At 46.1% G+C, this 17,073-nt stretch overlaps 1 protein-coding gene across 2 annotated transcripts in view; it reads right to left on the bottom strand.

Moving 5' to 3' along the window:
• TNR (tenascin R) overlaps positions 1-17,073 on the bottom strand; it is a 368,751-nt gene that overhangs the window by 70,427 nt on the left and 281,251 nt on the right. For both annotated transcript variants that reach the window (XM_083621543.1, XM_083621542.1), the window contains one exon: positions 7,662-8,220. In XM_083621543.1, coding sequence (XP_083477669.1) covers positions 7,662-8,160 — 499 coding nt within the window. In that variant the 5' untranslated portion in view covers positions 8,161-8,220. The remainder of the gene's footprint in view (positions 1-7,661; positions 8,221-17,073) is intronic.

The following is a 17,073-nucleotide window of genomic DNA, read 5'->3' on the forward strand; positions in this document are numbered from 1 at the left end:
GGACACAGGAAGATCTATGCACACTTTAAAAAATAAATGTTGACAGCTGTTCTGGAAGCCCCTTTGGGTGCGACTGGGAAAGTGGTGCCGCCAGAGGAGAGGCCTTTCCTCTTCCTTCTCCTCCTTTCTCTGCGCTTCCTTGTTTTTAGAGATTTATACCCTACCCCACAGGGAGCTTCCAGGGCAGCTTAAAGGTAAAGGTAAAGGTACCCCTGCCCGTACGGGCCAGTCTTGACAGACTCTAGGGTTGTGCGCCCATCTCACTTACGAGGCCGAGGGCCAGCGCTGTCCGGAGACACTTCTGGGTCACGTGGCCAGCGTGACAAAGCTGCATCTGGTGAGCCAGCGCAGCACACGGAAACGCCGTTTACCTTCCCACCAGTAAGCGGTCCCTATTTATCTACTTGCACCCAAGGGTGCTTTCAAACTGCTAGGTTGGCAGGCGCTGGGACCGAGCAACAGGAGCGCACCCCGCCGCGGGGATTCGAACCGCCGACCTTTCGATCGGCAAGCCCTAGGCGCTGAGGCTTTTACCCACAGTGCCACCCGCGTCCCGTCCAGGGCAGCTTACGACGCATCTAAAATTACAATAAAAGCAAATTAAAACAAAATATTAAAGCAACACAAGTCAAAAGAGTGGCATAAAAGCAGCCAGTAGACATAAAACAAATGCAAAGCAGCATAAAAGCAAACAGCAGAGGATTAAAAAGCCTGATAAAAATTAAAAAGCTATTTGCTCTGTGGGAGAAGACCAGTGGTACTTGTGCGTTTTCTCCTGGGAGAGCTGTGGTGGGTGATCTGTGCCATTCAGATGGGCAGAGAAGACAGAGAGGCATTCAGATAGGCAGGGAGAGCGTTAAGCACGCCCTCTCCCAAACACAGTAAAGGTAAAGGGACCCCTGACCATTAGGTCCAGTCGTGACCGACTCTGGGGTTGCGGTGCTCATCTCGCTTTATTGGCCGAGGGAGCCGGCGTACAGCTTCCAGGTTATGTGCCCAGCATGACTAAACCGCTTCTGCCGAACCAGAGCAGTGCACGGAAATGCCGTTTACCTTCCCGCCGGAGCGGTACCTATTTATCTACTTGCACTTTGACATGCTTTCGAACTGCTAGGTTGGCAGGAGCAGGGACCGAGCAATGGGAGCTCACCCCGTCGCGGGGATTCAAACCGCCGACGTTCTGATCGGCAAGTCCTAGGCTCTGTGGTTTAACCCACAGCGCCATCCGTGTCCCTCTCTCCCAAACATAGCTTCCCCAAATTGATCCACTCCCCTCTGACGCAGTCACTTTGAACTAAAAATAAAGCAGAAGGGGTCTCCTCATGGAATCTGATCTCCTTTGACTACCCTTAACATTTCAGGCGCTATGATATTCTTCTTCATTGGCTTCAAACAGAGCCAAGATCTTGCAAGAAGTTACTTATCTACTTATTATTTATTTCATAACATCTGTACACCACTTGATTATAACCCCCCCAAAAAAACCCCTCAAAGTGGTTTGCAAAAGGAGAACAGATTAAAATGACCTTAGAACATCTGGGTAGACTTGTCTAAACAATGATGTTTTCAGCAGGTGCTGAAAAGGGTACAGTGAAGGCGGGAAGGGGGACGGCACCACGGTTACCCCACCCCCACCCACCAAGGAGGGAGGAAGAATCATAGAATCATAGAATCATAGAGTTGGAAGAGACCACAAGGGCCATCGAGTCCAACCCCCTGCCAAACAGGAAACACCATCAGAGCACTCCTGACATATGGTTGTCAAGCCTCTGCTTAAGAGGGCGTGACCTGGGGGTGGAAGCAGAGGAGAGGCTGCGGCAGCATTGCTGCCCCTCTCCTTGGCTGGGTTCCGGTGTGCGAGTGCCCCCCCCCCCAGTGCCGTTTCACGAGGCTGGGATCCGACAGTCTGGTGCTAGCCTTGCAAAGCTGTGCAGGGCTGCCAGGGTGTGTGTTTGAGGGCGCCCCTCCAATTGGACTGATTTGAAGGAGCTGCTTTGGCAGCTAGGACTGGGCTAGGCTAGGCTGGTGTAGCCATAGCAGGCCCCCTCCATGCCCACCCCTGCCTGGGCGTGCCCCAATGTGCATATGCCCCAGGCAGTGGTAGCACATGCTACGCCACTGTGTAGTCATGCCAATTCTACCGATCGGAGCAGTTAAGTGGGCCCGTGTGGGATAAGGCAATCTCGCAAGTCAACTGGCCCCAAGTGGTTAAGGGCTTCCTATGCTAATAGGAGTAGGGACGCGGGTGGCGCTGTGGGTTAAACCACAGAGCCTAGGACTTGCCAATCAGAAGGTCAGCAGTTCGAAACCCCGTGATGGGGTGAGCTCCCATTGCTCGGTCCCAGCTCCTGCCCACCTAGCAGTTCGAAAGCACGTCAAAGTGCAAGTAGATAAATAGGTACCACTCTGGCGGGAAGGTAAACGGCATTTCCATGCGCTGCTCTGGTTCGCCAGAAGCGGCTTAGTCATGCTGGCCACATGACCCGGAAGCTGTACACCTGCTCCCTCGGCCAATAAAGCGAGACGAGCGCCCCAACCCCAGAGTCAGCCATGACTGGACCTAATGGTCAGGTGTCCCTTTACCCTTTACCATGCTAATAGGAACACCTTGAACCTGGCCTGGTAGCAAATCAGTGCGGACCTCTGAGCACATATGTTAAATGTTGAAAAGGCCTCACTCCTGTTGGCAATTGGGCTGCTCCGCACGAACTGCAGATCAAGTGTGAGGGAAGTCGCACATTGAGTAATCCAGTTTGGAAGCAAACAGCGCATGAACTAATGTGCTTCCCAGTCCAGGAATGGCTGTAGCTGTTGAACCAGCTGCAGGTGGCAAAAGGCACCAGAGGCAGATTTAGGGCAGTGAGAGTGGTGCAGACAGCCAAGAAGAGTGCCCAGTAAGCACTTGCCTGGCTTTGAGGAGGAGGCATGAGGGCTCTAGGACCCTGCCAGAGCCTGGCACCTCCTTCCCCAAGGGAGATGTGAGGGCTGCAGGGAGGGCATCAAATGGCAGGGCAGCATATTACCAGGCTCCACCCCTGAAGGCACTTCTAGCTACTCAAGTGACAGAGTTGGATCCAAAGCACCCCCAAACTGTGAACCTGCTCCTTTGGGGTGTGAATCTGATTAAGTTATGATCTGATCTAGCTGCTCAGGGTTTGCAGCTGAAATTTTAATTAGCTGACATGTCAGTTGAGCTGTCTTGCAAAGGGCTCTGATTTGATCTGGGAAGTGCAACTCTTGGGCATCTTTTCCCTTAATTATCTCAGACTTTATTATCCTCCAGATCTCTGTGGCGAAATGGAGTTTTCTGGTTCCTTTGCACACTGCCCAGAATTTAAACAGTAGACTCAAGGAGGGTGAAGTTACTAGCAGACCCTGCCTTGCATCTCTCAAGTTCAGCCTCAATATTAGGCAAAGGGCAGGTCAGTCACTTTGCCTCTGGTGACTCGCTCCCAGCAGCCTGGATTCAAGCATTCAAACAAAAACAACACGAAGTTGATGAATTTAATGTTGCTAGGTCTCTGGAGCCTCAGACTTTGAGACCCAGGCGGAGGAGCCTGGGAGGCAAGCCGTGATGGCGGCTTAGTGCTCTCCCTGCTGCAGCCAGGAAACAGAACCTGCATCCGCAGGAGCTTGGCACAATGCATATGCGAATGAAGTAACAGCAAGAGCTTTTATTAAGCTGAGCAAAAGACAACCTGCAGGGTCCCTTTATGCTAAGATTTCCCCTGAAAGCTGGTCAGGTGCGGAGGCCTTGCAGCTCTTGTGATGATCCTTCTTAAAGGTCCTTCTTAAAGGCAATGCTGTGCTTGGTCAAGACAGCAGAATTCATTAACTTGCCGAATGTGGGGCCTGCTTGCTGTGAAAAGGATTAAGTGAGGTGGCGTGAGGAGCCATTGTTGTGTGTGTAGTAGTTTGTGTGTTTGCAGAGTGATGTGCCTGCCTCAGGTGTCAAATTTTGGCTCTGTCTGTGGTGTCAGCAGGAATCAAAGTCTTTTGTGAGGTGCTGCATAGAGAGAAAGAATTTTGGGGGACACCGGCAGAGAAATGAAACCTGGGCTAGTAGCCATTTTGAGATGCGTGCTCCTATTTGCCAAGTGGTTTTCGTCCTATGTTTTAGTCTCCTACATTGCCCTTTTACAAAACATGCAGCAGCAAATGCTGTAGTGTTTGCAGGGAAATGGGTTCCCTTCTCCCCTGCAATTTGGGGGCTGATCCGCAATGGTGATGTTTGCAAATGAGGCTGCCAGGTCTAGGAACGCCCACATATTTGGAAGCAAGGATCAATTTTAGTATTTTTTCACTGGCTCTCCCTGCTGGATGTGTACACAATGTGATGGTAGGTCAAGGAGGCAGGCAGAAACTCTTTCAAAAACGCCTCTCTCTTTTACAATATTCCCTCAGGTGTAAAGCATTTTCTGTACTCTGCTTCTCTCTTTTGGGACTGAGATTCATTATACCAACAAACCCCTTTGAAAACCACCTTATTACAATAGCCTGCTGTTTCTTTAGTTTTGAAGAACAGACTTCTAGAGATGACCAACTGAACCGTGTCTTTTGGAAGACTAAACCTGAAGGTATACAAGTGAGCTCCACAAAGCTTTGTGCTTTGTTATTCAGATGAAAACCAGTGCTTTCATTATAAATGTTTTTGTTGATGGTTCCTGACTGCTAAAGATACTCTCCCAGGTGTCTTAACTATGTGTGCATGCACACACGTCTGATTTATTTATGTTGGTTTTTTTACAGTTGCTAACGGCCATGTGTATGCTAAGGGACTTACGCATATGCAATTGGATGCAGGATTGCAGCTTCAGAAGATAGAAAGCATTGTATTCTTTGATATATTTCAGGTGCATTTTGGCCTGGCCTGAGCACCAGTTGGGTCCACAAGGCCCACAATTTGGCCTCACTCCCACAAACCACACCCACAGGTAGTGGGGAACTAAATTGCGCAGCCAATCCTTGCCCAAAACAGGCTTGAAGCCACCAGAGATATTGAAGAAGACCAATGAAAACAGAAACAGGCTTGCAAATGGCCACTTTTGGCTTATTTGGCCCATGTCTGGAATGGGGATCAATCAAGTGACTACAATTTGTATTTGCTGCTGTTCTTGCTTTCAGTCTGCAAGTGATACATGATTGATTACCACCCCCCCACCTCCCATTCTGTTTCTTATGAATTAAAATGAATGGAATAATGTAATTTACAGCTAGTGAGGCAAAGGGAAGCAGTGCTGCAGTGAGACAAATGTGGGGTGGCACAGGGTAGCCCATCAGCTGCAGTCACCCCCACTCAGTAGAAAGGAGGCTCAGTAGAAACCATACTGCTTTCAGCTACAAGAAGGTTTTTGCAAACTGTTGCCTCACAGTTTTATTTTAGGCTGCTCAAGATAAAGCAATATGTCTTGCTGAGCTTTACTGCTTCTACACGCTGGGTTTTAAAAAATGTTTTTATTAACATTAAGTCTCTACATTCTGGTTTTGATTGGCTGTCTGACAACAAGGGAGAGACTTCCACAAGATGTCGAAGTCTCTCTAGGGTAGTGTTTCTCAACAGTTTGAACCTTTCCCTGAACCTTTATCTCCTGGGCCTCCCTAACGCAGCAACACTCAAGAAGCCCTGTGTGCATGCCAAGCTAAGCTTGGGTTCAGACTAAGGCTGAGCTCAAAATCATTGCTTGAGAACTCTCAGCTCAAATTGGTGCATGCAATCTGGGCTGCCAGAAAACTTGTGTGTGTTTTTAACTGGGCAATAGATGTGAGGATTAAATGAAATGCTACCACTGATATTGTGGCCTCCAATGAATCTTTTGAAGAATTTTGACACCCCATCAACTTTTGTCATAGTCCTCCTCATATTCAATGCTTCCAAGTGTTTTTGTTTCTTGGGGAGGGGGGGATTTTCACTCAACTCCAAATATTCATTCAACCATGAAGCTAGCTGGGCAAATCATTATCTCACTGCCCAACCCACCTTGCAGGGAAGTTATGCAGGCAATATAGGACAACACCTCATGCATGCCATCCTGAGTTCTTTGAACAGAGGTTTGGTTACAAACTTGATGAATGATATAATAAATATGTAAACTTCTGTTTGGCAAATGAATGTGTAGAGATTCTCACACTCAGTCCTGGATGTGCACTCCACTGATTACTGCTTCTGCACTTCTCCATCTCATCCAGAACAGAACTTTAGCATCTCCCTTAGCAGGGAAATGAGCTCCCAACATGGGCTCACCTTGGACATTTCTCATCTAGATGTAAAAGCTCTGCTTCAATTGTGATGGATATATGCAGGGAGAAAGCACAAAGTGTTCAGGTTACCTGGTCCCTTAACTTCTCCATCACGTCTGAAGCATTGTGAATGGAGAAGGATGCTTTCAAGCCTCCCAGATAAGAGTAGACATTCTCATGCATGCATTTTCATTCTTCAGCAGATTGCAGTCTGGAATACCCCCTGGACAGCTCAATAGCCAGAATTGTCCCTCTGCTTCTGTCTCACCACTATCAACAAGTTTTAGCTTTTAGTTAGTCATTTCACTAGTGTGTTTGGTGGGCACGAAGTGTGGCCTAGCACAGTGGTCCGCAAACTGCTCCACCACTGCTGAGGGTCTTGATGGACCACTTAATGATTATTATTATTTTGGCTGATTATAGCAATCGTAATGTGCTATGCCAGGTGCCCTCTCATTTTAATTGTATTTTTATTGCTTTTTTATTTCTTATACATTGCATTGCATTACAATCTGAATTCCATAGAATTCAAATCATAATACAATAAAATCCAATGCAAAGAAATAGAAGAAGCAATAAAATCCAATTCAAAAAATCTATATGAATAGTTAATGCAATAGATGTGCTATCTCCCGACTTCAACTACAAATCCAGAGCCATGCTGTAGGCTGTATGAATGAAGCTTGTGGACCACAGGTGGTCCATGGACCACACTCTGGGAACCCCCCACCTAAGAGTCATGCCTAAGCGCATTCAGGTATCTTCCCCCTAAATCAGCTAAATACCCAGTGGCTGAAAGCTGATCTTGGGACTGACCTTCCAAAGCCATCAAGGTATATACCTTGATCAAGTATATACCTGAAAGGGGGAGCACAGCAACCTGCCAGTTGGGCACACATCCTGCCCAAATGGATAAGGAGGGTCCACCAATTTTGACCTTTCCATGTGATTAATTAATTTATTTTGTCCATGGCATGTCACTAGGCATACCTTTAACTGGGTGGCTAGGGGGCACATACTTGTTGTTGTGTTTTGTTTAGGGTGCTGCGGAAAGAGAGAGAGGTGTAGAAAAACGAAGAGAAGGAGAGAAAGATATATACCTGTGTTTTTTTAAAAAACGAAAGTGAATCTAATGTTGCGAGTTAGGGTTAAAACTAGAGCAAATTCCAGGTCTGCAAAGCTTGACGACCTTCCTGGAAACCTGAAAGCACAATGCAGAATTCTGCCTACCCCAGCAGTGCTTGGGATTCCAGCTGTTGTTGGACTACAGCTCCCATCACCCCTGATGGGATGTTGGGAGTTGTAGTCGAACAACAGTTGGGGACCCAAGTTTGAGAAACACTAAGCACATGACTCATAAATTCATTCTTTTTTTATTTGAATTTTCTTAGCTTTCATCAAGACCCCATGGCATCAGTTACTACCTGTGGCTGCATTTTCTTGACAGCAATTGGAGTTGCATTGGTCACGAAGCATGGACACCTCCCTCTCCAGCATCTCAATCCTGCTCAGCAGCTCTTGTATGTCCCGGGAGGAGGCGGTACACTTGCAAGTCTGTTTGGGGAGGTTTATCCTGTGGGTGAAGGTGACCTGGCTCTCACTGTCTGAGGTCTGTTCGGTGTATTCCGTCATCCGGTCATCTTCTGAACTCACCTCTGGGTCAGAGGAAGCCTCTAGGGATGTTGCGCAGAGGCTGTCCAGAGGCACATTTATGTTGTATATATGGCTGAAGACCATGGGCTGGTCTTTGATAGGTGCCGTGTAGTTGGTAAAGCCTCCTTCGGCGTCAGTCACCTGTCTTTTGACTCTCTCCGTCATCACTTCCAGGCGGCACTCGAAAGGTCTGAAGATGGACCCTAGCAGCATTAAGTTGAGACTGACTAGAATGTTCCTTAGAACTGCATGTTCACCATCAGCCCCCATTTTCTTAGGGAGGGCAAGAAGCTTCTGTCCCAGTGTTGAAAGGCAGGGTTCTAGTGGAACCTGAAACAAAGCACATGAGGGGAATTTATGAGACCAGTGTTGGGAGTAGATCCTAAGAGTATATGATAGATTTGAGGCCGAAATCCTTTGCACAGACAGTGGAAACATCTATGCATGCAAGCATAGGATTAAGTGTGTGTGTGTGTGTGAGAGAGAGAGAGAGAGAGAGAAGGTTGATTGGGAAGAACTAAGCAAAAATGAACAAAACCCATCAATTTTCAATTCAGTTATAATCCACAATTAGGAAAAGTGAAGGGCAACAGTTACAACTATTATTGCTGACAACAAGTATACCTCTAAGCACTTGCAAAGTGCTTTAGAGCCTTAAGTAAACAATGCTATCCTCACTTTCCTAGGAGTAAGCCCCATGAATTAAATGAGATCTCTTTCTGAGCAGAAAATATAGGATTGCTTAATATGTTCTCAGGCAACACATAGGCCACACACTGATGTCACAGCACCATGCTTTGCCCATATGATGTCATCTCTGAGGGCGAAGGGAGGATGGATGCTTTAACTGAGATTCCTGCATTGCAGGGAGTTGGACTAGATGACCCTAAGGTTCTTTTCCAACTCTACAACTCTGTAATTCTGTGATTTTATGAATTACTCACTTGTGTACGTGTGTCTCAAGTGAAGTTTTTTTTTTAAACTTTAAAAAACATATCACTGCACAAACAGACATTTTTTTAACAGGAAAGACTTCCCTTAACAACAAAATCAGGGGCCCAGGCGGCAGCCACCCGCCCTGGCCTCCAATGCTTCAATTAAAGCCTAGAGGAAGACGTCATGAGATAGCTCTTCCTATGGGGCTTTTTCTGATCAGCAAGTGCAGCCAGCTGGGGAGGTTACAGAGCGTAGGAGAAAGGTTTAATGGGAAAATGAACACCCACAGTTGCATCTCAGTGATAAAGCGAGTTCAACTCTACACCCCCTGATATTATATGAAAATGAGGCAGAAAAAAAGGAACAGGTGAAGAAAGCTTTCAATAAATTAGAGGAGAGATTTCTGAACAGCACTAGATTAAGGTGATCGTCTTGCCAGATTGCTTGGAGGTTTCACGCCACCCCCCCCCACTTTAGTTCTGCTCCGTCGGCAGCACTTAGGTTTCGAAGGCATGGCTTCTGAAAAGAGCTAAACTAATAAGTAACCTTGATAATGAAACAGTCTGCTTAAAAGAACAATTCAACCCTGTAAAGTTAATTGCATCCACACTTACCCTCTCAAACATCAGTAGTTTGATGTTCTCCAGCAGTAACTCAGTAGTATTGGTCTGATGCTCTGAAGTGTCTAAAGCAGCACTGGGGTGCAATGAGCAATAATTTACTCCAGTTCACTTTGGTGCATCTGTACAGACCATGATTATGTACCTTGTATCTGAACTTACTGCTGGAGTAAGCTGCAGCTGTTTGAGGTGGAAGGTGCAGCAGACACACATTTCCCCTTCCTTGCTCACTGAAATAGCTCCACAGAGTAGAATATGATAAAGAACTTAGCAGCATTGTACTGGAACAAAAATAAGGACCCTTACTTTGGTCCCGTCACAAAATGCTCTAATGTACAGGAAGCTGAAGGAGCCTTTTTCGCTGAGACCACAGAGATGCTTAGAGACCTGAGACTGAAGAACCAGGAGCCACAGAGAGTGATGAATAGGATGTGCAGGACCCAGGAGCCACTTAAAAGTCAAGGCTGTCTGAATGATTGCCCAATACGTGTGAGCACACATGCTCTCAAGGAGGCAAAGCTTTGCGCTTTGATGCCTCAAAGTCAACAGCAGAAACATCTGCCACCTCAGGTGAATGTTTACAGGTGAGCAAGAGACTTGGGTGGGTTGTGTGTTGACAGGAAGGAAAGTGTAGGAAGGGTGGCTCCTGGTTTGAGAGGGCTCCAGGCAGGGTGCCTTCTGGTGGGCTGAATCTGTTGTTGGACCCTCGGAAGCTGACTGGGTGGCTGGGAACTGCCATTTTAATTTCCAGGACTGACCCCTTGCGATGTGATGATGAGGGTATTCTAGGAAATGTTAGACCCAGCTGCCCATGTTCTGCCAGGCTGACACTTTTTTGAGAGGGGGCAAGGCATGGGTCAGGGGATGATCCTGCCAACTGCCCAAGGATGCCAGATGCTGAAATGAGTCCCAAATGTGGCTTCCTTGCTGCAGAAATCTAAGGTCTATTTCTCACAAAGGGCTTCTCCATCTTGTCACACCACCTTCCCCCAGGGAGAACCACTCTTTAGCACTCAATCAAAATAAATAATACTTTCCCAGAACCCCATGTTACTTTTTTATTGTTATCATCAATGATTGCTACTTACACTGAATATTAATATTCTTACCGGAGGTGCAATCCATTGTCTCTCGAGACAGAGACAGTGGACAGGCCAGTGACAAATATTCAGTGTAATGGTAATTAGTAATCATAAAAACTATGATGGTGTCATGGGAAAGTATTATTTAATTCATAACATTTATATACTGCTCGACTTAAAAAAACAACAAACCCTCATAGGAGTTTACAAAGAGAAAGTATCTGGAATTAAAACTGTTTCCTATATTATTAAATTAAAGCTGTTTCCTATATTACCACTTAATGTTAATTGTTTCAAGGAACCTGTAATTCGACCCTATTGGTTTCTGACAGTTTCCTTAGGCCTGCAAGCACCTTATGAAAGGGCTTGGCACTCTGCAGTTTTAGGGGGCCAATAGTTTAATGGAATCATCAACTGTGAGGAAAAAACTCCACTTCTTCCTCCCCACAACCCAAGTAGGTAAGGTTCTATTCTGCATCTATTAATCATCACTGATGAAAGAAAATAATGAAGCGATGAAAATGTGACTTGTGATTGTTTGTTCCAGGCAGGAATGTGCCATTATCTCAGACCATGTAATATTCCCCAGAAACACAGCACTAGTTTGATTGAGGTGCTCCTGCAGCGGCAGCCAGTGCATTAAATATCATTAAACTACACTGCACAATCTTAGGTTTATTTACGTTTGTGTTCAGGACGCACAGATATTGCTTGTTAAAAGTCATTCCACCCCCCACCGGCAAACAGAATAATGTGGTAAAGTGTCTTTATTTGCAACTGGGCAACTTTCCATTTTGGTATTGATTTGCAGTCTCTGGGTGGTAAATCCAGACTTCATGGGCCAAATTCCTCCTGCAGCATAAACTCTTTTCTTCAGTGTAGTTACACCAGTGCTAGATTAGACCTGCAGGGTGTTTTTTTAAGTCTGAAGGGGCCTGTTTTGGAGAGGGGGCTGGGAAGGTGCTCATTGATCACATTTCACTCCAATATGTCTGCCTTAAAAATCACAGCAGAAAGTCTGTGCCCGGCAGACAGACAGTTGTGACTCTAGGCTAAGGGAGTCTTATTACTCTTACTACAGCACCAGGGTCAACTTGACTGCCTATTGCTTACCTGCTGCTGGGAAATTTGTCTTACATTTAATTTTCATTGGAAGAGTAGTTCATGGAGAGACCTGTACAGCCTGAATGCAGTGCTTTCAAAGAAAAGTAACTTAGAAACAGGTGTTGCATTTACTGTTTTTCTGCAGCAATTTCATGCTATAGTGCTTTAGTGGGAGCTGGCTATTTGCTTTTGTTCTGATAGCTTGCTGTAATTACTATGTTTGAATTTTCTCTCCTTTTGTATGAGTTTTTCCTCTTCTTGAAGCTAAGGATGGTTAGCCATACTTCACTGCAGGAAGGCACATAATGCTCGGTCAAAATGGTGGTTGATTCCCCCCCCCCCCATTGACTCTCCTATCACTTGTGGGGGAATTATTTGCACATTCAAAGCAATATAAGAATCCCTAACTCTGAACTGACTTTACTTCCCCATGTCATGATCTGGCTACTACATAGCCAAATCTGACCAGCGCAGTAGCATTGTGCACAAGTTGTGGGAATTTCACTGTACCTATATTTGTTGGACAACATCCCAAAATATAGGTCACTACAGCTGTTCCTCAAAGGCTGGACAAAAGACGAGAGTCTCAACCTGATGGAAAATACACCCAGTGTCGGAGCTGACCTGAACTCAGGGAGTGAGTACTTTAAATGAGGCATTATACAATGGTGTAGATGTTATTTGATAGTTTTATGTAGTTTGATCTGTTATAACCCACCCTGGGACTGTAAGCTGAAGTGTGGAATGGATAGATAGATAGATAGATATTGTTATAATGCTTATTTTGGGATCCACCAATTGCAGTTTTGAATCTAGCATGGAGCAGCAACCCAAACGAGTTGCTGAAGAGGCTCATGTTCTAAGTCAGAGGGACAGGACAGAAGTGAAGGAAGAGGACCCAGCATGAAGGGGAAAGTCTGGCTTTCCTGCAAATAAAGTTGGTGTTACACATGAGTATTCTTCTTATTATGCTACCATGGTGATCTAGCATCAATTTGTGGACACTGAGCTCTGCCTGGTGCAAATGAGATGCCTCTAGGCCCATTGACTTTCACGTTGTCTTTCATTGGTGTCCTTTATCTACAGGGGTGTAATTGAGAAATTACTCATCAGCAACAAAGGGTAAGCAACTGCAACTACACACAAAAAGGCCAATGTTCTTACTACTTAGCCAGATTGGCTGGGTGTTTTAAAGCATGAAACTAGAAAATGATCAAGGATGGGGAGAGCTACAGCTAAGTTTTGACTCTCCCTGTCCCATCTTTGTCCATTCTGACACCAGCAGTCAGAAGCCCCAGATTCTCCTGGAATGAGTCCATGCTGTACCTCCCCTGTTGTCAGCATTGACCCAGTTTCCAGGAAGATGCAATTTCCAGAAGAGAAGAGGCTGGTTGGATGAGGCCCTTTGACCCTCTCTTGCTGATCCAGTTCTCTCTCACCAGCTCAGGTTCCCACAGCCAAGTCCCCCAGACCCATGTTTGCAAAGAAAGATATGCACAATAAGAATGACTCTTCTGTGGACATTTGGTTACAATTGTTTAAAAAACTGGTGTACAAAGGATACACACAGTCAACAATACCCTTGTCATATACCTGGGGTTTCCTATTAGTGTGATCACCGGCAGAGGGAGATATGGCAATGGGAGGAGGACTGGCAAGGTAATGAGGTGAGTGAGGATTAGACAGTTAAGAGTCTTCCCCCTCTCTGGTCCCCATCCCATCCATCAGGGGTTAGGTTTTTCTGTCAGCCAGTCTTCTAGCCTTACAGTACTGCTTTGTAATGCCAAGTCAGGCAGCACCATAGTAAATCCTCACTTGTCCATGATTTGGATGGGTGAGCTGGGTGGAGTGGATCTTACCCAGTGCTGCCTGCCTGAGCTTGTGGTAGAGCACCAGCACCAGCGTTGCGGCTTGGAAGGGGGGACATTGCTGTCATCCTTAAAGATTCCAACACTACCACCTGTCTGCTTTGGGATTTGAGTGCTTGTACCTGATATTGAGTCAGGGAGTCAGAACAGGGATGCTGCGGATATCAGGACACACTTTACAGCAGTAACATGTGAAATTGCCTTGTATAATTCATAACTATTTTCTGTTCCTTGCACCCATGGGAAATGAAGTATCTTCCTCTCCCACAGCCTCCTGCATTAAAACAGCTGTTTACCAGCTTCTTACCTTTTGTAAAAACCCACGACCTGCCTGAAAACATGCTGAGCGATTGTTCAGTGGCGTCTTCGGCACTTGCAGGGTAGTTATCTTAAATTTCTTTAGAAATTATGGCTGTACTTTGCCTCTCTCCTTAATTGGTGAGTAATACCTGCTGCTTGAAGTGACATCTGTGGATGCCATTGCCACCTCTGCTCCATGGGAGGCATGAGAAACAGATTTCAGTTCAGGGAGTGGAGCAGCGTGGGTTGCAAGTGACGGGCTCTCATCCAGAGTGCAGATATTTACAAACCCGAGAGCTTCCTTAACACCATGAGAGTGGGAGCTGTTTTGTGGATAAATCTACCAAATCACAATGTGGCTCAATTGCTTCAGTTGCTACAGTAGTCTGTGGGCTGTGTATATGGTTGTCCGAACCCATAAAGTTTTTTGCTTTTTTTAAATGGGAGAGACAAGGGGGCCAAAGCACCTGCAACATGGAATCCATTTTTAATTTACGCAATGCATGCAATTGTTTCCCCCCTTCTGTTTCTCTCTATGAAAGAAAGAAAAATGGCAGTGCTACTGCTGCTACCGAGCACAAGGCATCTGTGGGGCCTTCTGTGTGATTTGGAAACCAAGGACCTGACCAAGGAGTGCCTAACCCTCTTAGGCCCTGGTCCACTTTACCCTTGGCCAACCCTCCAAGGGCTGCAAGCCAGCAGTAGATGTGGCCACCAGGAAGGTGCCTTATGCTGAGTTAGCCCATTAGTCCATCTACCTCAGTTTCATCTAGGCCTACTGGCAGTAGCTCTCTAGGATTTCAGGCGCCGTTCTTTCCCAGTCCTGCCTGGAGTTGCTGGGGATGGAACTTGGGACTTTCCGCATGCAAAGCAGAAACTCTGCCACTGGGCTATGGCCCACACTCTTGTATGCACACGGAGGGAGATGCGCACATGGGCAGATGCACCCACAGGCCCTTCCTCCCAACATGTTCTCTGTAGGTGAACTGAAGAAGGGCATGTACTGCAGACCCTCCAAGTGTTCCCATTTTCCAGGGACATCCTTGATTTAGGGAAGCCATCCTGGTTTCTGATTTGATCCTAGAATGTCCTGCTTTTCCTTAGCACACCCTAAAGAAGAAATGTTTTCATTGGAGAAATGTTGGAGGGTATGATAGGATGTCCCTATTTTCACTGGAATTATGGAGTTATCTGGCCCCCCAGCTGTCTGAAGGCAATCCTGTATAGGGAAGGGTTTTTTTTAAATGTTCAATGTTTTATTATGTTTTTATATATGTTGGAAGCTTCCCAGAGAGACTGGGGCAACCCAGTAAGATGTGTGAGGTATAAATAGTAAAATTATCATTATGGAATGGGGTGTCCCTATTTTCATCGGAGAAATGTTGGAGGGTATGTGTACTGTTCTCTCTCTGCTCACCAACTGATGGATCTGAAGACTAGAGAGTGGGGTGACGTGTACCCCCAGGCCTAGTTTTCTTTCCTTTTTGCTGCTGCCATAATTGGTGAGGGCTTGGTGGGATTTAAAATTTGCTGGAGTGGGGGCTGGATCAGGACCCTGACCTGGGAGTTAGCCATCCCGGCCTAAAACCTAAAAGTGTTCCTGAAATTATTTCAGTCCAGTCTGCAGTGTTGAATGTCTCCCCGCTATAAATGGTTCCCCTACAAACAGAAAACTAAGCAGAAGGATTGTAGCCACTTTTCTATGTGCAAGGTTTCTCCAACCACAGGGGAACATACAATTATGGGAATCCTGCACCCGCAGCATGAAGGTGATGGCATGATCAGTTTGTTCAGGAGTCTCTCCTGAATCTCCTGACCAGTGTCTCTGTTCTCATGGTAGTTGAAGGCTCCAAACAAGCCCTACTGACCTTGGATTGCTTACCTCGCCCCAGACAACAGCCGAGGTGGGAGTGCATGAGAGACTCATTTGCAGCAATTGCTTCTGAGGAGCCCCATGTGGTGCAGAGAGGGTTACAACCTGCTCTCTGGCCCTTCCCTAACTGCCTTTTCAGGTTGGTGTGTAAGGTCCAAGATGGCAACTGTGGCTCTCTTAGCCAGCTCAGCAGAGACATTTCAAAGCTAGCCTTGTGCATTGTGAGGATTATAGACTTTGGCGTAAATGTGTGAATATGAAATTCCCCTTGCTCCTCTCTCTCAGGAGTTGAATGCGTCTCTGGTTCAATAAGAACAGAAGAGTCACTTTTTTCTTTCTCTCTCTTTTTTTTTTTGGAAGAGCAAACACAGATCGACCAGTGGAGGAAATGAGAGAGTGAGAGAGGGGTGTGCATATGGAAAGATGGATGGATAAAAGGCAGAGATAAGAGGCAGAGGGAGAGAGAAACAATGCAAGGCTAGAGAGAATTCAATAGCGCGGAAGGAGAGATGTGCTGCAGAAACAAGAGATGCAGGGATAGAGCAGCCACTGACAATATATACATTAGTTAACAGTCACATAAATTAGACAGAGAAGATAAAGTAACTTGATAAACAGATACTTTGGGGATCTATACCACATTGCCAATCCAATCCCCCTTATCAATATAATTATCATGGCAACCTTCGGCAGCCGAGGTAATGATGTCCTGTGGTAATATATAAGCACCAGATAATGGACTCTCCCCGCTGCTCCATTTTGATACAGTGCTAATTAGGTAAACTGGGGCCGCCATGCAGCTGGTGGACTCAGGCAACTCAGCTCTGCTCCACACTCTTTGCTCTTACAGAGTCTTTGCTGTCAAATGAGAATTGCTTCAGTCTGGAACTTTCTATTTTCTCCCAGCACCAGGGTCCTAGGTTTCCTCTGCCCACAAGGGACATTTCAAAGTAAGCGGAAAGGGATTTGTCTTGCACCAGCTGCATTAGGCTAATGCTGCACAGTGGCCAGGAAAGGACGTGAGTTAGGAAATTGTACCTCAGTCATGCAAATAACGTCTTTCAGTCGTGTGCGTGTTTGTGTAACTAGACAGGCCTTAGGCCAGAATCTTAGCCCCTAACCCTTGTTGCTAGATTCTAAGACAGATTAGCCTGAAGAAGAGCCAAATTCAGGCCACTCAGCAGTGCCACAACAGAAAATGAATTTATATCTACCCCTTACTGCGGGTTGGCCCCAGTCAATCCGCCATTTTTCTTTGCCCTGCTGCTTCTGCCTAGAATTTAGGGTTACTCCATTAGAAAACCCACTAGTTTGCAGGATTTAGGGCTCATCCACAATTACATTTGCTCCTCATTTCTAGGCACAGTTCTGAACTTTCTAGGTCTGTCTCTGAGCACTGT

This window comes from Podarcis filfolensis (assembly GCF_964270895.1).
Source record: "Podarcis filfolensis genome assembly, chromosome: 6".
Taxonomy (NCBI): Eukaryota; Metazoa; Chordata; class Lepidosauria; order Squamata; family Lacertidae; genus Podarcis; species Podarcis filfolensis.